The sequence below is a fragment of the Cydia amplana genome, chromosome 2, assembly GCF_948474715.1.
Source record: "Cydia amplana chromosome 2, ilCydAmpl1.1, whole genome shotgun sequence".
In the NCBI taxonomy this organism is placed as follows: Eukaryota; Metazoa; Arthropoda; class Insecta; order Lepidoptera; family Tortricidae; genus Cydia; species Cydia amplana.
The window spans coordinates 9,518,153-9,544,083 of NC_086070.1; the positions used below are offsets into that span (position 1 = coordinate 9,518,153).

Genomic DNA, 25,931 nt, shown 5'->3' on the forward strand with positions numbered 1-25,931 from the left:
TAGCACACTTATGGCGTGAATTCTAAGGACCTACTGCCAACATCGAAAGTAATTACCTGCTTCTCTATCGATCTTTTACATATTCGGTAACGGTTTTCGTCATTTCGATGTTGGCGCTAGGCCCTCCGAGCCAAAGTTTACGGGTGGTACCACGGGTAGTACGTCAATGTATACCTACTCACACCTTACAAGGAGACTAGTGGGTTCAGTAGATGATCTTGCTGGGCGGCGCAGGAGTGTTGGCGCCCATAGCCTGCTCCAGGGTGTCGAGGCGGCGGTAGGCGTGTCCGCGGCTGTTGCGGCGGCGGCCCGGCTGCCGACCCTCCACTATTAGACCGAAGAACTGGAATAACCAAACGATAATTATGTGAAAAACAATTCAAATTGATCTTCATCAAGGAACACTTCACTGCTTCCAATTACTTAGCTGGGGTCAGGTTACTTCCCGACCTGTTACATGCCAGTCCCTTGCATAATCGGCGCCCTGATGGGAAGGAGCTAATCGCCGATTAGAAACATTTAAATTATTCTTATAGCCCTCTGGATATCGAGAGGAGTGGCGTGAGCTCGTCAAGTCCTCAGTACTGGCGTACCATAACAATGCAAATAAGTAGGTGGTGTAGATTTTCGTCCAAATTTCAAATACTTAGGTTCCTAATTACTTACAGGTTAAAATTGTAGATAGGACAGACAATGAACCACATGTATGGAAATATTAACATAATGGCATGGAAAAAAATTTATTTCTGGTACAAACTTTTGTCACCATTTGTAGTTTTATTTCTACAGGCAACTAATACTCATCGAGACAATTCTAATAACCCCAAACACAATTAGGTTGCTTTGTTTCATGACAGAGTTTCTATGGCCACCTCCTGTCTCCATCATCAGATCAGTTCGATGGTACCGCAGTATTGCATTGTTACCTGACTTACATGGGTCACTAGATAAGTTATGATTACAGACAGATAACGGAACAGGTGAAAGTAATTAAAAGCTTGTAACAAATTAACATAAAAAAAATTGTGACACACTTTTATAGCTGACTGTACTTGTCTTCTCATTTGCATGTATATTATGTAGGTACTTTTCGATACCTTTCTAATGAGCCTAAACTCGATGTGTTTGTGTTTTTCCATCGAGAAGTTCCTTTGGTTACCTTCTGACTGCATTATCAGATCAGCTCCATGTTAGCATATTATTGCATTGTCATCGGAATTACGGTAGTACCTATTTCAAATTTCAACTGAATGAGATAACGGGAAGTGGTTCAAATATTAGTTACAATATCTGAAGCAAATATAGTATAAGTTTTATTTGTATAGAGATATTGTTAAATCCATAGCCATTACATTCTCAAATACGACTGAACATCTAGCGACTTTCACCAAGGAGGAGTTTTGGCCGAAGGGTGTCAAGTTTCGGCGGTTCCGCGGCCGGTTCCCTGACACTGCGGGGTTGCGTAATGCATCACAATCATAATGTGTTTTTTAGTATTTAGTTATATTTGTATAATATGTATGCTAGTTTTAAGGTATTTATGTATGGGCCACTAGTCGCCTGAAATAAAAGATTTCATTCAAATAAATTTCCGTGGGACGAACAAAGCACCTTCCAATAATCATAAACGTTTCTGGAAAACTTTGAAGCTAAACTTTTTTATTGTACTACTTACCATTTTTCCTACTTTGTTCTTATTGTGGTACAAGACGTACAACACTACAACGACTATCACGGCGGTCAAGAAGAAGGGGAAGAAATGGTCATCATCTTCTGTAAACCCATCAGGATTTTGGAAAAACTCTAGAAAGAAAAAAATATGTGTCATTATATCCGCTACTAGCACATGTAAAGAAAAAAGAAAAATACTACATCACATCACGACAAATGTTGTTTTGAATAAGTTTGAAGAATGTTTGGTAATTACCTTATTTTTTAAACAATGGATCATTTAATTAAAATATACTTGTATCACAATATAGGTACTAATATTATACACAAATTATTTACAGTATAATTCTGAAATAGAACTCATTTATTGTATAATAAGTGTTATAAAATGAATATAAAACTAAAATTAACTACAATTAAGATAACTAAAGCAAAAAATTAAAAATACCTATCAAATTTTTGCGCCTTTGGTAGGGTGCCCATCACGCAGGCAGCGTTTCCACGTATCATTCTTGATTTATTTACTTGAAAATCCATAATATTGTAACTAATGTGATGTGCTGATGTGTTTAATTTAACAATAATTTCAATCAAAATTCACAAAAGAAATGTGATCACACTGATCACCAAAACAGCACTCAATTCTGCGTTTTTGAATGTTTATATTCCTAACATTACACAGTTGTACAAACATTAGCAAGGTTATAAGTAGTGCAAATATTATATGATAGATGTATGATAGCATAAGAATAACATTACATATCTTTACCATCATAATTTTGACGTTATTGTAAGTCATGACTTAATTTAAGATTCTTAGGTGGATAAGATATTATAAAGAAGCGCTGGTGGCCTAGCCGTAAGAGCGTGCGACTTTCAATCCGTAGGTAGCGGGTTCAAACCCCGGCTCGTACCAATGAGTTTTTCGGAACTTATGTACGAATATTGTGAGGAAACCAGACTAATCCCAACAAGACCTAGTTTCCCCTCTGGGTTTCAAAGTCATATGGCAGTCGCTTTCATAAAAACTGGTGCCTACGCCAATTCTCGGGATTAGTTGCCAAGCGGACCCCAGGCTCCTATGAGCTGTGGCAAAAAGCTTGGATAACGTGAGGAAGATGATGATGATATGGATAAGATATTATTGGGTCAGTCACAACAGTTTTTCAACTAGTAAGCTCAAACAAGCAAACATACTCTGCCACAAGTATATTTTATACTTAAAATAAGATTCCAACCTTATTACTATTGAAATGTAAATTGCACCCAAATAAAATAATTTTCATTTTTCATACTCGGAAAATAGTGAGCAAAACTTTAAGTTATATGTACAGTAAGCTGCAGAAATTACTGACCCCCTCCCCCCTTGCAAACAAGTTTCTATGTAGGGGGTCTGTTATCTCTGCAGTTTACTGAATATCAAGAGAGTGGTTGGGTTTTGCTGTGAAACAAAATGATTCCAACAATAGAATAACAAGTCTAGCGAATGATTTTCATTTCTAATTTTGTGTGTAGCCAGGGACTGAAATGCACATTGCACAAGGTGCAAGTAACTCTAGTTATTTGTTGCAAAAACTTGTACTGCACCCTTATTGTAAAGTATGTTTTCAAAAATATTTCCATTGATTAAGTATATGTATGATTTTTATTTATTATTTATTTATTTTAATCTTTATTGCACAATACATGAAGGTACAAATGGCGGACTTAATGCCTTAAGGCATTCTCTACCAGTCAACCAATGGGTCAAACCAGAAAGATTAAGTAGGTGCAGTGTCTTTTAGAATAAATTAATTTGAAAACACGACTATATCAGTTTTTAGTGGAGAACATAATAAATTGACCTGCTGTTCTTGAGATTATGCTAGATTGAGCTGCTGTGGTGAACATTTAGGGCTGAATTAGACGGCGCGCGAACTCGCATGCGATTTTAATTACATTGCGGACCATTGAGGTTAGAACAATTCAGCCGACCGAACACATGACGCAATGTAGTGAAACTCGCATGCGAGTTCTCGCACCCTCTAAATGAGCCCTTATGCTTACCCCTTTGCGCCCCGTCTCCACTCAAGGACACCTGGGTTTCGATTCTTTTATGTGAGCTAGCTTCTTGTTCTTGTTTCACTTCCAAATCTCCAACAATTGTGTCATCTCCGTCATCACTGGCGTCTTTTCCATCATCATCTGCAATGTCACAATTCACATATTATATTATTTAAGTTTTTTTTAAATAAATCATATAAGATCTCCGTTTTGAAATCCTACTGAAAAGGTAAATGGTGATATATCATAGTTCTAAACAACTAAAATTAGTTAGTAGTAAAAATGTACTAGCCATGGTCTGAACGTGTAACCATCTATTTTAAAATCACAAAGTCGGAAGTCATTGGGGAAAACTTGTCATTGAAGTCTCCGCGGAATGGAAATTTAAAATATATAAATATATCTTACAGAAATAAAAATAATAAATCAAATCAAACTGATTTGTAATGCACAAAGTAGAATTTGGATTTATAATTTTTTCCAAACTAGACTGAAAACTGAAAAATTACTTGTATTTATCATATTGTATTTATCATGGGATAAGTATAAGGATTTGTTCTACGGATAATGAAGATTTAAATCATGTTTGCCAGTAATTCAGATAAAGTTAAAATTATTTAAACATCAACTCAACAACTTTTACTGATTACCTACATCTGAACCTGTTGAAGGATTTTAATGGAATTTATTAAGTCAGAAGAGGAGTTAAAAAATAGATTTGTAAACTATAGCAGGTGCGACCACCAAGAACTCTATACACTTACACACACTATACACTTACACACACACATACATTTTCTATTTATTTTATTTTATTTGGAAATTTAATTCAGGCAACAAGGCCCATATTACAAATACCTTACAGACTAACATATGTATTATATAAACTTAAAACTAAACACTAGCTATTTAGTCGATAAAACGGCGTGGCTCCGTTGCATCGGCTGCTCCTGTGTCGGATTCGGCAGTTTGCCCCGGAACCACACTTATACACTTGGATAGGGCACAGTCGATCTGGCGATTTCATGTATAGGTGGGTAGGTGGGTGGAAAAACTCAGTGGAATGCGATTGTGGAGGGCCTATAAAATCTATCCAACATATAATTATTGATGCGTGCCCAAAACGAGTGTATCCTGGTGACCCTTTGACATAGTAGTAAAAGAGAAGAGAATAACAATTTTAAAACCTTACCCATGTCCATTCCAGTATCATCAGTATCTTCATTTTCCAAAACTATCTTATGTTTAGGGGTCTCAATTTGTTGCATTGAAACATCCGGATCCTTAATCTCTCCAGGATTATCAATGCCACCTTCATTTCCAGCATCAATTGGTTCCACAACCGAGTCACCAGGATCTGCGTCTCCTGCTTTGTCTGCAGTATCTTCATTAACTACAGGTTTTTGAGTGGTCTTCCTATTACTGTCTTCGTTACTTGGAAAATTAAGACTTCCTGGATTTTGTGAAACAGTCAACAGTATTGCCGAAGAGGACTCTGGTTTGGCCACTTCCGATGTGTGTTGATTTGTGTCTCCAGCTTTTACCAACTGTGTATTAGTATCTACAGTATCTGAAGTCTTTTTAACTTGTCCACCTGGCTGTTGAATTCCCTGAATTGCTGTTGCATCATTTTTGTGTAAATCACCTGGTGGTCCTGAACCAGCAGAATCAGTAGGTACAGATCCCTGAACAAAGCTCTGTGGTACTTGGAGATTCAACAATGACCACTTGTAATACTTGCAGAAGAAGTGTGTATCACCAGTTCTTATGTCATCATCAGTGCAAACTCTTTTACAGTCATCGGAACTTTGGAACACCATAGTAAGCATACCTTGGTAGGATGTTGAAGGAATGGTGAAATGCAAAGCTTCGCTGCAGAAAGCGGAGACGGTTTGTTTTTCGTTAATTTTAGCCTTAAAATCTGTTGCGAGGTTAGCAGTACTCAGTGCGGTAAGGTTACACAGGAGACGGTTAGCGTCATAAAACATCAAACATTGTAAATCATCAATGTGATAGTTCATTTCTAAATCGCATGTGATGTTTTTGCTCTCAATTTGGCTCAGTACGAACTCGTTTTTGCATTGTTTGCTAAGGTCATTCAGCAGGTTACTTATCAATATTTTACCGTTACTGGTTTGCTTTGGTACAGGTCCTCCCAAACTACGACCGTAAACATTTACTAATAACAATATAAGGGAGTAACGCAACATTTTTTCGGACGTAATACTCCAGAATTTCACAAAGTACTATAAAATACTGTTTAAATTCCTCTCGTAACTCGCGAACACGAATTACTTACTGATGAGCGATGAATGAAAATAACATGACACTCACGACAGCTTGTCGAGTTCGAGAGAAATACTACCATCTCATCTATGAGTTCGAGCGTATAATATATTCAGTGTTGCCAGATGAAATCTGAAATATTCAGTAGAAAAAAAATCGTTTTAGCAGTAGATAGGGGAAAAAAGCAGTAGATTTAAAAAGTGATGTCTGCAATAGGTAAAATTTAAAATAAATAAATTATACTTGGTCAACCAGATCTTGTCAGTAGAAAAGGGCGGCAAATTTGAAAAATGTAGGCGCGAAGGGATATCGTCTCATGAATTTCGCGCTTTTTTCTACTGACAAGATTTGCTTGACCATCTATATGCTCTGACCTGACACCAACCTCCCATAGAATTTTTTTTTTACCTTTTTCTGCTGACAAACTGGGCGTAATTGAGTATAGCTGGCAAATCAAATTGTCAGTAACAGTAAAATGAAGAGTATCATTCTGTCTCTTACTTCTGTTATTATAATTAATAAATGAGCACAAGTTTTTTTTCTACTCATCATTCGCTTGCCCTTATCCCATTCATTTGGGGTCGGCGCAGCATGTTTTTTTCTTCCATACCTCTCTCTCGCTCGTCATCTCATCATTTACTTGCGTTCGTTTCATATCATCTCTCACACAGTCCATCCACCTTTTCCTCGGTTTTCCTCTCCCGTTAATTCCCTCCACATTCATTCGTAATACCTTTCTCGTCACATGACTCAGTCCATCCATCTTTTCCTCAGTTTTCCTCTCCCGTTAATTCTCTCCACATTCATTCGTCATCAGGTCATCACATGCCCATACCACGCTATGCGATTCGCTCTTACTTTTTCTACTATGGGTGCAACTTTCAGGCTTCCTCTTATACTCGTATACTCATTCCTTATCCTATCCATTCTTGTCACACCACACATCCATCTTAACATTCTCATTTCCGCTACATGCAATCTCTTCTCATCCGTCACCTTTAGGGCCCAACACTGATCCATACATGACGACAGGTCTTATGATGGTTTTATAAAATTTACCCCTCGTTTTCGAAAAATCAGTAGCTCACCAGCAAAAAGCAGTAGATCAGTAGATATTTTTAAAATCAGATAGATTTACTGCTTAATCAGTAGATCTGGCAACACTGAATATATTCTTCATGCAGTTGACAGATTTGTACAATAATGTTACCACACCACATAATGGTGCTCATAGGGCTCATAGGGCTCTATGATAGGGCTCTACTGACCTTGCAACAAATGGCAAACTATTAAGTTATAACACACTATCGCACCGCGCCGCGCGCGGCGCGAAGCTGCGATTCACGCACATAGTCCGTTCAAGTTCACGGTGCGCCGCACCCATAAGTAAGAGTGAGACCGAGCAAGGGTCGTTTTCCGTTCCACGAAATATAAGAACATCTTTCAAACATTTATGTAAAAAGTAAAAATAAATGTTCAAGTGCAAAAATATCAAACATGGATAATTTTTGGCAATACGACAATAGTCCTGGGCTATAACCACGAAAATCGAAGTTCGTAATTTGGCATCTTTCTCTTTCACTCTAATTACATTACGCCTTTATTGGAGTAGAGAGATTCCTGCAATTTGCGAATTTAGTACGAGCTATTTCTAGAACCGCTCCAAGGTCGCGGTGCGGTGCGATAGTGTGTCATGGTCTTTAAATGAAGTATATATAGTTGGTCAAACAAATCTTGTCAGTAAAAAAAGGCGCGAAATTAAAATTTTCTATGAGACGATATCCCTTCGCGCCTACATTTTTCAAATTTACCGCCTTTTTCTACTGTCAAGGTTGATCAAGTATACTAAAATAGACCGCAACCTTGGTGCGGTGCGGTAGTGTGTTGAGTTGAGGCTATTACAGGAAATCGAGCATGCGATATTGTTTCAAACATGTTTCAGAGTCTGTGGGGCCCAAGTTAGCGATGTGACGAGTCCACTTTTTTTCAATTCGAATCATTCGAATTGATTCGGCCGCTGATTCGAATTCAAAATCGAGTTGACTCGACTCGACGATTCACGTGGTTCGCGACAAGGTCACAAGCACAGAAGGCCTACCGCGAACCACGTTCGACGTGTTGCCTCTCTGTCGCACTTGTAAATTCGTACGTAAGTGTGACAGGGAGGCAACACGTCGAACGTGGTTCGCGGTAGGCCCTCAGGCGCGGAGCGAGTTGAGACGGCGAGTTACGCGGCAGTTGTTGTAAAAAGAACCTTCAGGGCACGGAATTAAGGTTTATTTTTGAATGGCCATACTAGCAGTGATTCGAGTTGGGATACTTGGGATGGCGAATCAAGCGGCAGTTGTTGTAAAAAGAACCTTCGGGTCACGGAATTAAGGTTTATTTTTGAATGGTCATAGTACCAACTCGAGTTGAGACGGCGAATCGAGCGGCAGTTGTTGTAAAAAGAGCCTTCGGGCTACGGTATTAAGGTTTATTTTTGAATGGCCTTAGTAGCAGTGTGATAGCGTTGACTCGGCTCGGCGAGTTGGCGAATTGGCGATTCTTTCGCCGAGTTAGCTAGTGGTCGAGTTGATTCGAATTGCCAATAGTCTTGATTCGAATTAACCCATCTGTAGGCTGATTAGAATTATTGCGACACACTATACCAGCTAGAGGGAGCCGTGGGCAGGCAGGATGTCCCGCAGCCCGCAGGCCCCAAGCGTGCTGGCAGCGGTGGCCTTCCTTGTCGCGCGTCGTGGTGGTCGTGGAGGCAGCGGCGGCCCGCTCTCGTCAGTCGTCAATGGGCCTGTCTGTCATCAGGCGCTGTCATGAACTCGTCGCCTTATTATGTTAACAAAAGGGGACAACGCCGGCGGCGTTGGTGTTTATGGTTTTATATAGGTAATAATAACGTAGGTAAGTGAACTTAAAAGGAAAACTAGGTACTTACCTATCACCAATATAAATAGGCTTGCCATAACTTCTCGAGTTTCATGCGATTGTATTACGGGTTACGGCCCTTACGGGCGCGTCTATTCGGCGGTTGAGGTAGGGAGGTACCTACACGGCTGTTCGTTACATTCGTTCGTTACGTTCATTACATTATCCCACTTTATCCTTAGAACAGAAAAATGTACGGCAACGAGCTTGTTTAAGCGACATCTAACGAAAAAACGAATGCTTACGTAGCCAGTCTAGCGCGTTCAGAACCTGTACGCCTCATTTCCATTGCCTGCGTTCATTCCCTCTTTCTATGCTAGCATTTCTCGTCGATAGATGACGCGATTGAAGCATATTTAAAGTAATAGGTACCCTGGAACTAAAAACGATAAAAGAGCATGGCGTGACAAAAAGTAAACTTTCATGGACGCAAATGTTCATATTTATTGGCATATTTTATTATTATTACTATACTAACCCTATGCGAGATTTTTTTATTTCTGAGATTAAATCAGGATAATGTTAATTGACCTCTAGATTAAGGGATTTTTTTATATAACAATATAAACAGAATGTATATTACTGCCCTCCTAAGCCAAGTAGCGCTATCTCAAAAACAAATGATTTTGAAAATGGAATTCTCAGCTATAGAAACGAAAGTATAAGTTAGCAATGAATTTTCTTTTGAAATAGCGCTTTTCGGCTTATCAGGGCAATATACCTTTAGTATAGATGTAATATTTAACGTATATCATGACGAAATATTTAAAGTTCGAATTGGGCCATTCAGCAGCGCGTTACATCAGTAAGCTGTGTCCAGACGAGACAATTTTTCGCCAATCAGATGAAATTGTCCGATCAAATCAGGACGTGCGCACGTAAACACGCCAATTTGGCTCGCCGAATTCGACCGCCGATTATGACCGATATTACCGATAAAACGGGGTGCGGACGCAAGAATACCAATTTGTGACGCTAGTATTTTCGTTTTGAAGCATTTTTTAAAATTAGAGGGCTCAAATATCGCCATAAATCTGGAATGGGTGATCAAACTGGAGATTGGCGCCAAATATTTTCCTGATCAAATCGGTGGATTTGTCCAGCTTGTCTGGACTCTACATGTAACGGCAACATGCTACAGATGCGACGCGCTAAGCGCGCTACGGCGTAGCACAGCTGAGCGCTTTATGCATACAGAAGGCCAATTCGAACGTGCATTTTGATATCAAATTGATGTCATTTTATTAGTAATCGTGAATATCGCTCGTACTTGTTCGTACATGTAGGTACCTATTGGCGCGAGCGAGACGCACGGGCAAAGGATAACAAAATGACACCATTTTAACATCAAAGTGTAAGTTATAATTTTCCTTCAGGAGGTAAGGACTATATGATTTGACAATTATACTTAAAGATTTGATAGTTCTAATTGTTATGATACGACTTTGACGTGACTCGCCTGTACGATATGTTTACAGTTGGGCAAGCTAAATATAAGTACCACACTTACGTCACTTACTAAAATTAATCCCTTATGAAATAAAATAAAAATATTGATAGTTCTTGTACCTGTACCTATAATTTTTTGCAATGCAGTTCATTGTAATGTCATCCACATGTTTTCTACTCTTATACTGTGGATATATTTCGCCGCATTAATAAAACGATTAAAAGCTTTTTCAAGAAAAAGTACCCACGAGCTTTATTTCCTTATTGTCATTAATAAAGTGCCTAATTTCAATAAACTCGTGGCTAAATGGGAATCTTTCCGTTGAAAGCTCCAAATTAAGTAATTTTCAACTTTTGTTTCAACGCATTGGCATTCATTAGACTTAAACTGTGGGAGTTTTTGCGTTCCTGTGTATCTAATTATATGTATCAAACTTAGTAGGCACCAATATTGAAAAGCATAAGTCAATAGGTTTTTTAAGTTTACAGCTTACGCCAAAACACCTAATACCTGAGTTTATCTCAACTTTGTCCTACATATTATTCCATACATATTTTTTTTAGTGACAATGTAGGTATATTATTAGCTGAAAATATTCTGAGGTGTTCTAACGCCAAATAGACTCACGTAAGCAGCAGAAGAGGCAATAAAGAAAGAACAGTGTTCGAGTGGATGTCATCTGGCATGCCGCGCCTTCCGGGCATTCCTAATCCGCCAACTGTAGCTGCGAGGAATTTCAAATTTGAACTGTAGATGAAGTGCATTATACGCCGGCGCTAGTACCGCTGCACGCGATAGTGTAACAAGACGTTTACAACCAATTTATTGTTGCAAATAGCTCTCGGAATTCTGCATTGTTACTCGTTGGTTCATGTTTTGTTGAAGTTTGTGTAGGTACAAATTTATGGAGCATATTACAAAATATTATTCAATCCGCAATGTGTTTATTGTCCTCTGTCATAGTTTTTAGATCGAGAAAATATACAGGTATTAAATAAACATAAGAATGAAATGAAATAAAAAACGAAACATCTTTATTTTCCTGTACCTAGACTTAGCATAAGAGCGCAGAGATAGTATGTATCTCTCCCGCGAGATAGATTATGTGTCCCTCTAATTAATACGGTTAGAAAAAGACGGGCAGTGTAGGTATCTCGCGCGCGAGATACTTAACTGTCGTTTCGTTTCGGTGCTAAGCGCACTGGAACCAAAATATTACTTTTCGCTACTCGCACTACGGAACAATTGACTACTGCGAGTACTTCTTCTACTTTTCATGTCGATGGTTTCAGTCTGTTGACTATTGACAGCGAGTGGTGTTGTTAATTACCTAAGAATCGATTAGGATGAGTTTGGAGTGGAGATTTTAACTCCATAATTTTAGAAAAGTAGGAATATCTCGTAAACTAAGCATATTTCGCCTACAATATACGCAACTTTTTTACTCCAGAGAGACAGATAATACTACTTACTAGCAGAGATCTATGGGTAGTTAAAAGTATACCGGCCTGCATAATATACCTTTTTCAAACATTTACAAACAATTTCGTCATACAAGTAAAAATGTTATCTACGAAAAGGATACTACAATATGAATTATTCCGCGGAAAAGTTTCCTACCAAATTGTCTACGCAATTTTAAAAGCATACTTATACCTAGTAAAGTAAATGCATTTAATAATTGCAGAGTAATAACAAGTAGGTAATAACAAATATTTTCCATTCCCATTTATTTCCGTCCCAGCGAACAAAATAAAATCGAACGCATTAATTTGAGAGAATGAAAGACCGCAGAATGAAAGGCATTGCTTCGGTTTCAGATGTACTTAACATCTGAGCCCTTTGGCAGCGCTCGGTTAATTATTGGGCGCACGGGCCGGGTTTTGGGGAAATTGCAGTGTAAACATATCAGTTTCCGAGCCTGCTGTAATCTAGGGAAAGGAAAGCAACATCAAAAATACAATGCAGTGTTGCTGCGAGCTTTGCCGGGCTACCCTCTACTTATAGTATAGGTATGGGGCGAGGTTAAAAGGTCCAATATTTAAACGCCCATTATGCTTTACTGCACTTACCTCTGCCTGATAAGTATTATCGAATTCCAGCTCGTTTATCTATTACTTACGTATGATTATAAGGTCTAATATCCAGGATTATAAGGTTTGCATAGTTAAGATCTAGGTTGATCTGTGCAACTCCTGATATATTAAATCGACCACTATAAAGTTAATAGGCATACAAAATCACTAGGTCCCATTGTCGGTGCTAATTTATTATGCAAATTTTTTAATCTTGATACTCCAACAGCCCTAACGTCGCCCCACGTTAACAATGAATGCCAACGCGGCACCACTTAAAATTTTATGAAAGAAAATATGTAGAAGGCGTTTTGTCCTCAGATGTTATTCCAATTGCTAAGCGAACGCAGGAGAGTCGAAACGCTTAAAGGATGATTAGACCGGACCGTGCCCGGGCAGAGGCGTCCGACATGTCATTTTCTATGACGGCTGATAGGTGATCACGTGGTGCTTTCCATAGAAAACGAAGCGCCGGAAGCTCCGGCCCAGCCCCGGCCCGGCCTAGCGTGACTCAAGCGTGAGTCTTTCTTAAGTCAACTAGTATGTATAATATAATTGCGCTCTCCTTATGCATTTGTAACATACCGGTAATAAATAAGTAGATTATAAAAAAACTACAAACTACGAGTACGAACTGTAAAACTTTCAACGTAAGTATTACGATTACAATTTAGTATGTACCGATTTTTGGTCTATCTAATTTAGAACAATTTCCACAAGACTATAAAATAGTAATACTATACACTGAAAATATAAATCAACAACGAAAATAAATATTTGAAGACTGAATTTTGATATTAACAACCTTTAATAGGTATTTGTCAAAATATTTAGCTTAGGATGTTGAACACTTTGTTCGAATCTATCACTGAATCTGTGAAGCGACGCATTCTTCCGCAGTGCTTTTATGTACACAGAGCTGCAAAATTGCATGGGCACTTCATTAATGGTTTTCATTCGTTTTTAAGTGTCCATGCTCTTTTGCAACTTGCTGAACTTGATTGTTATTGGATTTAACTCTGAGTCTATCTACTCAGATATAGATTTGCACAAGGCTTTTTGTCGAAAGATTCGTACTGAAAGTTAGATTACGAATAAAGTTTTAGATTGTTCTAATCCATTTTACAGTTTCCCGATAGCAAGCCAAACTGAAACAAACGTTGTATAGTTTTATTTATGACAATTTATTTTATGTTTAATTTCTGTTAAGGTATCGTTAAACCAGTAGAGCTTTCCATTTTGTATTTCTGGGAAGTACAGAGAACGCTTATTGTTATGTTACATATTTTTTCCGCAATGTATGTGAAGATCGCGAGGTTAAAAGTAAGCCTCACACGCACTTATTGATGAGAGGTAGCGACTGATGTAAACAGCGTGAGCCACCTAAGCGTTCGACTCGCTTGCGCTGCGTAACGAATAATACACGGTCTGAAAGGCGGATTCGTCGTCGGAATCTCGACGGCTGGTTTAATTAGCCACTGTAATGAATGTCGGGGCACGTACGCCTGTAAACGCGGCCCATTACCTGCATAATTCACGCAACGATAACAATGGCCGACGCCGACACCTCACCGTGCGAATTCTAACAATGATCCCACACTTCTGAATACATTTTTCGGGATTCCTGGAAGTAATCCTTCTGAAAATATCATCTTTATACTTATACTATCCACGGTGTTTTTTTTACTCCGTTAACTTCAGGGTATGGCTAAGTAAGTACATTTAAGGAAATTAACGGACTTAAAAAACACCATGTAATAGTATACACGGTGCCCTCGTGGAATCCGAATCATTTTAAGAGAATGCTCCTGACCATATTTAAAGTTAAAAATGTCTTATAATTTAAGTACGCCGAATTCAGCGAATTCTAATTCTTGTTCTTCTCTTTAAACTTTCTTACACAATAATGCAATACTCTACTCCTTAAGGGCAACCGCAGAAACTTACTCCGCAACTCTGCACACAAAGAGTTCCAGCAGTTTGAGGCTACAACTATAAATTTTAATGTTGCCAACCAAATATTAAGCCCTGACAAATAAGCGTGTAATTTCACAGAGTCAAGTTTACCGTTAATATAAACCTAAGGGCTTTCGCGAGCGAGACATAACGAAGGGTTACATTAAATTTGGATACGGGCAAGTTTTAGTTTTATTTAGTTAGGTATGCAAGTTTTTTAAGAGTTTAGTTAAGCCCATTGCTCAAATGTGGCTTTCCATAAGAGAAGGGTCCTTATGCTCCATGTACATAAGGACCCTCCTCTGATGGAAAACCACAAATGATAGCTATCGTGTGATATACTCTCTATGTCTATGTAAAAACCGTTATGTTCTGGAGCACATTGATGTTTCGTGCATACAGAAAAGCTGAAGCGATTGTGCAACGTACTCTAAATAACAGTCCATACAACTAAATAAACAGACAGCAATACACCTACCGGAGCTAGGAGGGAACAAAATTCCCTCCACACTAACTCGCCTCCTCGCCTGCAAAGTTATCCCATATTTTTTTCTGCTTTTTGCTGAAATTTTGCGAACGTTGATACGGAAGCTAAAAATAATACCAATCGCACAGTTCTACGAATTGTACTTTATTTATACTTTACGGAAAGAAAAAATATGTACCTATACATTACAAGTACTCTAGATAATGAAAATATGGATAATTTCAGGTGAATCGTTGAGAAGTATGTAAATTCTTAAGTAATTATATGATACCGATTACCGAAGTATATGCAAATAATTCTAATTTGCAGGTACTCGCGTCTGTAAAGTATTCTATTATTAGCGCTAAATATGTGTAAGGTCACTGCGGGCAAGACCGTCTACAAGGCAAGTCCGTCTACACGTTATAACTTTTGAATTAAGAGGCGTATGCCGCTTTGGAGTCTAGTCGATTAATCAGTTTTGCGCGTTAGTTCCCTCACTCTAAAACAGATAGCGCTGTGACAACCAATTTCAGAGCAATCCGCCTAAATAAGTCATTTCGTGTTTTGAACTCGAAGTCATAGTTCGACAGCCGTTCGAAAAAAAATTGTTAAAAATAGTTTTTGAAAAGATTGTGCAACAGAAAGTACCTATTATATCTATAGTATCTTTATTCTGTGTTTAAAATATCAGAAATTGGCTTAGTTTTGTAATTATACGTTCCACCATTTATCACATTAAAATTTTACTAAGTTTGAAAGTCCGTCTATTCTGTACAAGGCAAGTCCGTCATATGTCCGTCCGGACTTTCGTTAAATCAGAGATTACCAACTGTTTTTGCGACTTTAATATTATAACGATTTGATAAGGTATCGACAAATCCGCCTGACATTGCGCATGATGTTAGTTTCCTAAATTTTCATCTCAGTAAATTAAAAGAAACTAATAAAGTACATTTTAAAATTTCTATTGGTCTTTTATTTCGGAAATCCAAAAAATAATTACGTGTAATTATTAGCCGTAAAAGGTTTACCACCCCATTTTCGTAGTTTATGCCGGACTTGCCTTTATATTAGAAAAATGGCGTTTATTTCGAATCTGAACAACATATTAACAAGTTGAAAGTACACTTTTCATTGTCTTGATTCATTCTTTTTAGGAATTCGACTACGAACATATACGCACCCATAGATTGGCTGATATCATTACTAGACGGACTTCCCTTAAACTACAAGGGAAGTCCGTCTACTCGCCGTCTTTTTAAAAATACTAATGTTTTTGCTTAATGTATGATTAAAATGATCTGTCACTATGGCTAAACTATTAATTATTAAATTCCTCATCGTATGCGATTACAAACGGTAACCTAGGTGAATAATTAACGCAACTAGATCACTCCAAAGTTAAAAAAAAATAAAGTATGCCGGTCTTGCCCGCAGTGACCTTAGGTATTTATTCTACATGTGAAATATTTAATAACTGCGCGTAAAGTTTTAAAATACTGAAATTATCAAAGGTTTAAATCAAGCTTATAGTTACGTGATCGTTGCAAACTATCAAAATAGGTACAAAAATTGTTACTTGACATTTATTTATTTACGTCGTAGGTAGGCTTTATTAACTTTGCACGTACTCGTAACTCGTTCAGTTAGTTAGCATTTGAATTACTCAAGAAAGTGTAGAATGTGTACGAAGTCTTGACAATCTGTAAAAAAAAAAAGATTTCCTGCGGTTTAAACCCTAAAGACGAACATAATAAATAATTTAAAAATATGTAGGACCACAGAATAAATAATAGTACTGTACAGAAGACTCACTCTCTAACAAAACGCGTCTGTTACGATTAGCACAGATATGGCCGCTAGGTGGCGACAGCGCCACGCGCGGCTTATGGCTTTCCCCAAAATTGGGGCCGAACGGATGTACTTTTAGCTACCTGTAGCAAAACTACGAAATCGCGGAGTGAGACACGCCTGGTAGGACTTGTTGCGCTTTTTATCGAAAAAACTGTTTCAGGTCACGGGTGCAGTTCAATTTGAAAAGCTGTATGTAACGCGTATTCAATGATGAAAGTGGGTCGAGATTTTACTGCTAACTGTATGTAGGGCTAGAACGCGAACGCAATCTCGGGTAGAATGGAGTCATTATTATTTAGTAGGTACCTACTACTTTATTCTAAATATATTACGATTTCGCCTCAAATTTCATAGTAACTATAATTATGCTGCATAATAATATAGTCCGTACACCGTATAACCCACCATTTCTTTATTAATGTAACGAAGGATTTATTGATCAAAACTAAATGATCGCGCATGCTCTAAGGACCAAATTAAGAAACTACTTACATAAAGGCGAATTTTATAAATTGAGTTATTGTAATTTAATCTTTTGGACGCCAATATATATACGCACCGCAGGTCCAACGCCAAAGACATATTAATCGGTCATAGACCACAGAGCAACACAAACCTAGGTGCATATGCATAAAGTTCAATTTCAGTTTTGACACTTCGGTGACGTGACATCTGAGAAACAGCTTTTGTATTTGACACGGCGTCGAAAAGGTTAAATAAACATGTGTCTGAGGAACCACTGAGGTTGAATCTTATTCACTGATTGCGGTTGTAGGTGATGAGTTAAATATGGACTAGTACCTAATACTATATGGATTATCGTACCTGAACAAAAGTGTTGATCGAGAGTGGTACAATCTTGCCAGCTTTTGGTAATATAGAACACTTAATTCTCTCCATAAAAATTATTAAGTACTGACGGTATTTTACTGGCATATCCTCCCATTGCATGCAGTACGCAGATTCCATCAATCTTTGGCTCTGATAAATACATATAGTTAAAGGTTGCACATCATTTATGGTATTAAGTACTAACAAAATAAAGGCAATACATGATTTTATATAATAGCTATTTTAATTTAGAATAGGTAGAGCTATATAGCTATCATAACATTTAAACATCTAAATATACATATGAGAGATAATAATTATATTATAATAGATAATAATAGACTACATAACATTAAATTTAGACATTTGTATAATTGTATATAATCAATTTTCTTTGGCGATCATAATATAAATTCATATCAAATAGTTTAATAAATTTATTTGTAATTTAATGTTATGAAATAAATAAATCTAACTAGAAGCCTTGTAGAGTTAGACCAAAAAAGTCTGCAACGATTTTGATAGCACACGCAGTGCAAGTGTTGTTTTAAACGTCAAACTTCTATGAAATTATGACGTATAAATAACACTTGCACTGCTTGTGCTATTAAAATCGTTGCAGACTTTTGTTGGTCTTACTCTTGTGTTGTAGGTATAATAATGTTCGTTGCGAAAAACAATTATGTCCAAGGAAACTATGGCAGATAATTTTTAGTGTATTTTAGTTGTTATGGCAAGACTTGTTACATATCATTCTTGAACGTATTGCCATGACCTAGTTTATTTAAAAAAAAAAACAATAATCAAACAATTACTTACCTCGTGAGCGACCTCGTTACCGTAAAAGCAAAATAAGAAAATTTCCGAAAGAATGCAAATCATGTACAATATCATGGATACGAATTCTCCAGAAAGAGGATTCATCTGAAAACACATTCTCGTTTTAGATCGCATTGAAAACATCATTAGTATCTTTACTTTCAAACAAAAAAAACGAATTCAAAGAAATTATTAGGTAAGTAAGTTTTTTTTCTTGTAAGTAATCCCTTATTTCCTAAAAATATCTTATTGATTTAAAAAATAAACATGTTTTTTTTATATTTTTACCCCTTTGAAAGGTCACGAATAATGGACTTCGAAAATAATTTGCGGTTATAAGATCAACTAACAGATCAACAACTATAAGTAATAACCACGGGTGTAATTTTACTAAAGATAACATAAATAATAAGCATGCAAGCATGCTAGGGCTAGCGAATTAACAAAAAAAATGTGTCTAAAGTGTCATTCTATGGAACTTGCTAACCTATGTAAACAAAAGTCACTAGTAAATTCATCATTCAGAGACAATTTCAATATGGCGGTTTGATTACATAGTTAGCAAGTTCCATAGAATGACACTAGCGATTCTGAGATTTCCGAATAAACGTGTTTTTCTAAAGCACATGAACTTACGTTAATTGTTCTGTAGGCGGTGGTGCAAATAATCCAACCACTAACCAAAAATTGGAAAAGTATAGGACTGCTAAATATCTCCTCGTTTATCTTCGAAAATCTGAAAGTATAAGTAATGTATGCGTTCTTTAGGATAAGCAACTTACACTGCTCCTCCGCGCTAAAAATCCGTAAATGGCATAAGAAAATCAGTTAGAAAATGACAACATGGCGGATGAATATCTGAAATTTCATCGTATTTAAGAATCGTTTCACTTAAAATGTAGTTTTTTCTTTGCAAGTGTGACGAAAAACATTTTGTGTACCGTAAAATGGGGTGAGTAGGGGCAAAGCTGACATTCAAACCTCTATAACATTTTATTTTTACATATGCAAACTGAATGGTGTATAATAAGTGTTCCGGACGTGTGTATTTTAGTTTTTATTTTATTTTGGGTAGTTCCATTCCATAACTTTGACGATAAACAGGGAATCCCACCTCACCCCGTAGTCCCTCGTAATTGGGGTGAGATGGGATTTCATACAAAGGTGGTTTTGGAAGATTGTTGGATCGATTTTTTTTATTATGAGTATTTCTATATCTCCATTTTAAATTGGAATATATTATTTTTGTAGCAGTAGCCTTAAAATCCCATCTCACCCCCCTTTCATCCCTTCTCTCCCCATACATAACCTAACTCTCCCCGCGAACCCTACTCACCCCATTTTACGGTAACTCCGGAGGTCAAAAGAAAAATTGCAAACTCGAGTCTTTAGAATTTATAGACCTCGTGCAAAATTTTACTTACCCCCCTCGTTGCAAAATGTATATAGGTACTATAATTTCATCAATCAATTACATCCCGTCTGTCCATACCAACGTGTGTAAAAGTATTCACTGTATTTTTAGAAAATAGGTCGCATTCAGGTTTAACCAGTTTTAATGTTGCGAGTAACACGTTCCGGGATTCTAGCAAACTGTTGCAAAATTTGGGTCAATAACGTATTAAATTCTAACTAGACTTTTTTTAATGCATAATTATAATTTTTGATACCTAGGTACATTTGTATGAACTATGATTAGTAGGTACATATTAGGTATTAATACCATAGCTTATTCTTCAAAAGATTTTATAGCAAGAAATTCATTTGATTGTTTGTGTAGGAATATAAACTTATTAATATACCGACCGCAGTGGAAGCACAAATTGATTGATGTCAACAAAATGTCTTGCAAGGAAAAGCAGTAAGAATTATTCGTTACTAAAATTTGAATGGCTTCATATTCTTACTTAATGATTTGATTATAGTGGTAAATAATTCCTCTAAATCGCCATTCAAGATGTTCCGTAAAAGAATGAGATGTAGTTTTTGTTTCTTCTTGACATCTAGTAACAAGGTTTTCTAAATTTAACCTGCAACGTAAAAAATATTGGCTTATTTTGTGCTTTAGTGTCCATCATTTACTTAAAACACATGCAATTTTGCTACGCCGTTACCTCAAAATGCAAATTTGAGTCTTGATTTGCGCAAACAGGTAAACAATAAAAATATCCATCGTTGAATTGTTTAGACCTAGCCACGTAGTTTGCATCCATACATAACAGATGACAATATAAAACCTGGACAAAATAAACAAAGCAATTTCTTATGAAGCAAAAACGTCCACAAGCTACCTACTACAAATTTGCGGAAATAAAATAGGTGAATTTTTAATTTTTTCCTGTAGTATAAAATTTTTAAACAAGCGAAATTAAGCGAAAATGTTACTAAAATTACCATAAGTGAAGTGGAGATTCACTTTTCAATTCCCAATAGCGGTAATGCCGTTATCATGCGCACGTTTGCCTAGCTTGAAAAGCAGTGTTTTTTTTTTACCAACCAGCGGGCTATATGTAATTGATAATATATAAAAAAATCATAGCGTTAATCACTGTTGTAAGCCTTGAACAGTTGCGCATGGTAGGCAATGTTAAGCATTTTTTTTAAATAAGTGGTGGTGCTTACTTTGATTTTTCATTGGTGTCAAAAGGCACCCATATGGTGAATTCAACTGTTTCATTTTTTAAATGCAAATAAACGGGCAACGTGATCCAGAGAAAACAAGTCACTATGCAAAGTGTGTTAAACAGTCGCAGCAGAAATTGAGCATGGTTAATTGTCCTCACGAGAAGTGGCCGATGCTCATCTAGGCCTTGGTTGAAACTCGGCCCTAATTGAGAATATACAAGATACATATACGTACAGTAGGAAAGTGGATAATTCTAACAGTTAAACATTATAACAATTTTAAACAAGCAATATATGAAACGAACGAACTGACGGCCATATTCGAACTTTAAGATACGTCAAATACTAGAAATTGAAACGATATGGATTGGATATGTCAGTGTCAAACAAGTGTCAAAAGTGACGCGTTTTTTTTATGATATAGGAGGCAAACGAGCAGACGGATCACCTGATGGTAAGCGATTACCGTCGCCCATGGACACCATGGGATGCAACACCAGGCCCCTATTTCACCACGGTGACAGGTGCGACAATTTTATCGTCGACATCACTGTTACTGACGTCACAGGCCTCCATAGACTACGGTAACCGCTTACTATCGGACGGGCGGTGTGCTTGTTTGCCACCAACATATTAATTTAAAAAAACTCCATTATATCGCCAATAAATAAGTACTTTTTTTGCGAAGCTAATGACAATTGTCACAAGAAACACGACAATTGTCACGGAATTCCGACACAGAACTCTTTTCGTGTCAAGAATTACCGAACGTTCTATTAAATCGTGTGACAATTGTCATCATCATCATCATAAACTTCGAAAGAGAAATACCTGTTTTTTGCCGATATAATAAAGTATTTTAAATAATACAATGATGGTGGCAAACAGGAATACGGCTCGCCCGATGGTAAGCGTTAACCGTAGCCCATGGATGCCTGTGGCGTCAGCAACAGTGACATTTGTCGAATTGTCGCACCTGTCGCCGTGGTGAAATAGGGGCCAGAAGGGTTGCAAGCGCGTTGCCGGCCTTTAAGATGAGAGTACGGTCTTTTCTTGAAGGTTTGAAGAAACGTCACTTTTGACACTTGTATGACACTGACATATCTATTCCATATCGTTTCGATCTCTAGTATAATATATGCCGTAATAATATGGCCGATGTCACGAACACAGAAAATATAGTTCAGTGCTCACGAATATGAGGCGTCTCCGAAATATCTTAATCGCTCATTTTACACGAAATATATTGCTATTGTTAGCTTATAAACAAAAAAAAAACAAATAAATTTTAAACATCCTAATTACAAGATAAACAACGTCAATTTGGCGGTAAATCGGTAAATCTAAACTATTTTCACTCAATCACGCATGTCATGCAACCGTTTTTTTTTTCAATTCACAGATAAACTAGAGCAGGCCACAACTGCCATATCGTTCGATAAGTCTGCAACTATTTTGGATTGAAATGAAGGTAACTTTTTAGTTTATGATTTTGATTACTATGGTATGTATTATGAATTAGCTTATACAAGGCGTACCAGGCGAAGCAATTCCAAATGGTTTTTTTTTGTTTCTTATTCCAAATTGAAAAAAATACAATATAGTTTACTGGTAGAGAATGCCTTAAGGCCGCCATTTGTGCTTATTTTTATTTAGCAATAAAGTTTAAATAAATAAGTAAACGCACCCGACTTTATCAACTTTGCCGAAGTCAGTTGAAAAATTAGCCTTACCTTTCATAATATTAAGCATTTCCAGTATCTTGTGAGGTTTCTTCATAAACATAACTTGTTTAAAGATGCAATCGAGAAATGTTAGTAGTAAAAACATTGCATCCATTACTTTTTCGATATCAGTACGCACCTAAGAAAAAAAAAAGAAGTTTGTCATGCAGATTAATTACAAGGGGTTAATTTGTTCCAATTTCTTGTGCATTTGGTCTGGGTGGACGACATTGCAAGTCTGGCGTTCAAGGTGCTGATGCGGTTGCATTGTACGGTTACCACGAGACGCGCAAGACCAGCAGGCTGGACTAGGGTGGTTCACGTTTGTATGGGAAAAATTAAAACTCTTCAGAAGATACGCAATTTTTTTTTAATTACATGTTCAAGTAGTGTAAGAACAGTAAATTAAATAAAAATCAGAAAATAAGTGTTTTTATTTGGGTTTCATCATTCATACACATTACAATTTCAAAATGGTTGAGCATCCCTTTGTAGTTGAGATAAGTTACAATATATAACCCATTTTATCATAATAATAAATGCAACAGAATAAGGAAGTGGCTCGTCGATAAAAAAACGTTTATTGAACCACCAGCCGCCAGTCTCCTGACCATTGTAGCCGACACATAGGACAGGGCTTTGATTTCACCCTGACTTACTTGAAAGACGTGAATTATCTGCAGCAGCGTATACAGCATTATAAGCGAAAAACTGATGCATATGTAGAAGCCGTGGAATATTTTTTTTAAGTTCGAGGAACTGGAATCCAAAGGGAAAATTCCACAACTTCTTAGTACTTTCAAATGTGGAACTAAACTCAAATATGATAGTAATTCGCCTTCGTATTCGGCCATTTCTAAGACCACAACCAATAGGTTTTACTGTTCTAAATGGCCACTAAAATGCTAAACGTGCATATGGTTGGAAACCCAAGTTACGGATTGCTGGTGTAGGTTAACTAGAAGCACTTTCATTATGTAGTCTCGACACGTCAACACGGAATTAGATAACGACGTATTGGGGTAATAACGTGTAATAAAATATTTTATAGGCTATTATCTGGATGTGACCTAGTGGCTGTTAAAATAATAAGTATAGGTACATGTTTCTTGTAATGTATATAGTTCAAATTCCAAATGCTAAAAGCTGTTATTATTCCTGTCTGTTACCGAAAACGATATGTATGTATAAAGAAATTTATGCTTGGTTTTTGATGACAATGATGACAATAATAAAAGGAAATGGAGAAATTAATAAGTACATATATAGTCTAATCATATATTCTGTCACAAAGTTAATTGTCCCCAGAGACTATGATTTTAAAGTTACTGAATAAAAACACTTAAAATAAAAACTTATAAATAAAAAATTGGCCTATGGTCGCTCGGTACCCAGAAGGCTTTATATACAGGGTGGCCAACTTAGAGGTATACAACTTTTTTTTGCCGCCATTTTATTTTGGCGGTAAATATGACAGTTATTGCATAAAAATTAGTTTGTGTAGATACGGCAAATTTATTATGGAGCGTTTTACGACGGAACAACGTGTTTTAATCATTAAAAACAATAGAAGCATTAAAAATAACGTTTCCCGGTCGATTAATTTTGAGAAACGGTGACATTGACTGGCCCTCTAGATCGCCTGATTTAACAGCTCCTGACTTTTTTCTGTGGGGCTATCTAAAGGGACATGTCTATGCTAATAGGCCAACGAACCTTCAGCAATTGAAACAAAATATTCGAAACACTGTCGCTGACATAACGCCAGAAATGTGTGAAAAAGTGATGAAAAACGCGATGAAAAGGGTTCGCATCTGCCATGCTGCTAGAGGTGGACATTTGTCTGACATTATTTTCCATGTGTAATTGCTGACCCTACATATTATATTTAACAAGGAATACTTAATATTTTTTATGTTTTATAGAATAAAATTTCAAAAATAAAGTGTATACCTCTTATTTGGCCACCCTGTACTTAATAAAGGGACTGATAATTAATAAAAGATACCTATTGTAAGGACAAAATATTTTTGCGAATTCGACAGCTGGTGCCTCTGCCTCTAGTGGTTATTCCGTGCATCCGCAAATTAGCGTTCGTTCCAGACGATTTGTACGCCTCACACCACAGTCATGAGCTTGCGGTTCCGGGTTTTGTAGAGTTTTCCCCAAGTAACAATAAAGTATTGAATTTCCCGGGCAACAATTTAAAAAATACTTACCTATACATATTATGAACGTATATCTCATTGTATCGTAAATATGTATACTTTTTCATAAAAATTAACTTGTATAATACGCAAAAGGTTTAATAAAATAAAAACATAAATGATGCTGTCGCAGTTTTCTAAGAGAAAATAATTACTGATTTAATAGTATTTTATGCAACCGTTGTTTAAGAGGGGTCAAAAAAGGCGAGTGGCGTTAGTAACAATTTGAGGCGAAGCCGAAAATTGTTAATAAAGACGCCACGAGTATTTTTTGACTCAGTTAAACAACGTTGCATACAATACTTTTTCTACGACCAAGCACTTTGAAAAAAAAAAGTAAATTTAACAAATATTTTTCATTCAACAAAAATAATAATTTAAACAAGTGGAATCATATAGGACATATATGTAGGTAAACAAACAAACCAAAAGTATACAGCTAAAGGCCCCAGTACACAATGGGCCATCGCCGGCCACTCCAAGGGACGCATTTATGCGTTAGAGGGAGCAAGTGACATTGCTATCTCATTCTAACGCATGGCTGCGTCCCTTGGAGTGGCCGGCGATGGCCCATTGTGTACTGGGGCCTTAAGATACGCGTGCAGCCGCGATACCTTCATATTCGTAGGCGACCCTGCCACCGCGCCCCGCGCCCCACGGCCGGTTGGTCAGCAACACCTTCTTGTAACTCATGAGGCCCTGGTACTTGCTCTTAGATAAATTACAATTTTGGACAGTTTTTTCTCGATTTTGGCCACAGTAGCCTATAGAGACTAACAAGCAACGCTAAGCGGTGTTCGTAGTCTTAGTCTTAGTCGTAGTAGATCTTGCTATATTACGGGTGTCACATGCGCGTTTCTGACTTCTGAAGCAATTTTATTGTTTCTACTATAGAACCTAATGAATGTTTTGTAAATTGGCAGCAATGCACTTAGTACTCATCTGTCAGAGAAGACAATTAAAATTAGGTTCGCAACAATGTATTTCATACAATTT

General features: G+C 37.0%; 2 protein-coding genes across 3 annotated transcripts; both read right to left on the minus strand.

Moving 5' to 3' along the window:
• Nucleotides 1-147: 147 nt before the first annotated feature.
• On the minus strand, nucleotides 148-5,993 carry LOC134657402 (trans-Golgi network integral membrane protein 1-like). Its single transcript, XM_063512952.1, has 4 exons — nucleotides 4,907-5,993; nucleotides 3,718-3,855; nucleotides 1,676-1,803; nucleotides 148-343 (listed from the first exon to the last, which is right to left on the minus strand). Exons 1-4 carry the CDS (start codon nucleotides 5,922-5,924, stop codon nucleotides 206-208), a joined length of 1,422 nt encoding a protein of 473 aa, XP_063369022.1. The 5' UTR covers nucleotides 5,925-5,993; the 3' UTR covers nucleotides 148-205.
• A 10,484-nt stretch (nucleotides 5,994-16,477) lies between these two features.
• Nucleotides 16,478-23,818, minus strand: LOC134662128 (odorant receptor 94b-like). Of its 2 annotated transcripts, XM_063518397.1 has the most exons (9): nucleotides 23,388-23,818; nucleotides 22,738-22,867; nucleotides 21,002-21,206; nucleotides 20,494-20,616; nucleotides 20,287-20,409; nucleotides 19,016-19,115; nucleotides 18,380-18,484; nucleotides 17,555-17,710; nucleotides 16,478-16,578 (listed from the first exon to the last, which is right to left on the minus strand). In XM_063518397.1, the coding sequence occupies exons 1-9, from the start codon at nucleotides 23,580-23,582 to the stop codon at nucleotides 16,522-16,524; spliced, it is 1,194 nt and encodes a 397-aa protein (XP_063374467.1). In that variant the 5' UTR covers nucleotides 23,583-23,818; the 3' UTR covers nucleotides 16,478-16,521. The 2 variants fall into 2 exon arrangements, with proteins under 2 accessions (XP_063374467.1, XP_063374468.1); XM_063518398.1 differs by lacking the exon at nucleotides 20,287-20,409.
• Nucleotides 23,819-25,931: the final 2,113 nt, after the last annotated feature.

Excerpts from the sequence above, each read along its gene's own strand:
- LOC134657402 (XM_063512952.1), bottom strand. The coding sequence starts at position 5,924 with ATGTTGCGTTACTCCCTTATATTGTTATTAGTAAATGTTTACGGTCGT. Across the intron at positions 3,856-4,906 it reads TGATACTGGAATGGACATGG|ATGATGATGGAAAAGACGCC; the intron begins GTAAGGTTTTAA and ends GTGACATTGCAG. Across the intron at positions 1,804-3,717 it reads TGGAGACGGGGCGCAAAGGG|AGTTTTTCCAAAATCCTGAT; the intron begins GTAAGCATAAGG and ends TTTTCTTTCTAG.
- LOC134662128 (XM_063518397.1), bottom strand. The coding sequence starts at position 23,582 with ATGGCCGAATACGAAGGCGAATTACTATCATATTTGAGTTTAGTTCCA. Across the intron at positions 20,410-20,493 it reads ACTCAAATTTGCATTTTGAG|GTTAAATTTAGAAAACCTTG; the intron begins GTAACGGCGTAG and ends TTTACGTTGCAG. Across the intron at positions 17,711-18,379 it reads GTAACGAGGTCGCTCACGAG|AGCCAAAGATTGATGGAATC; the intron begins GTAAGTAATTGT and ends TGTATTTATCAG.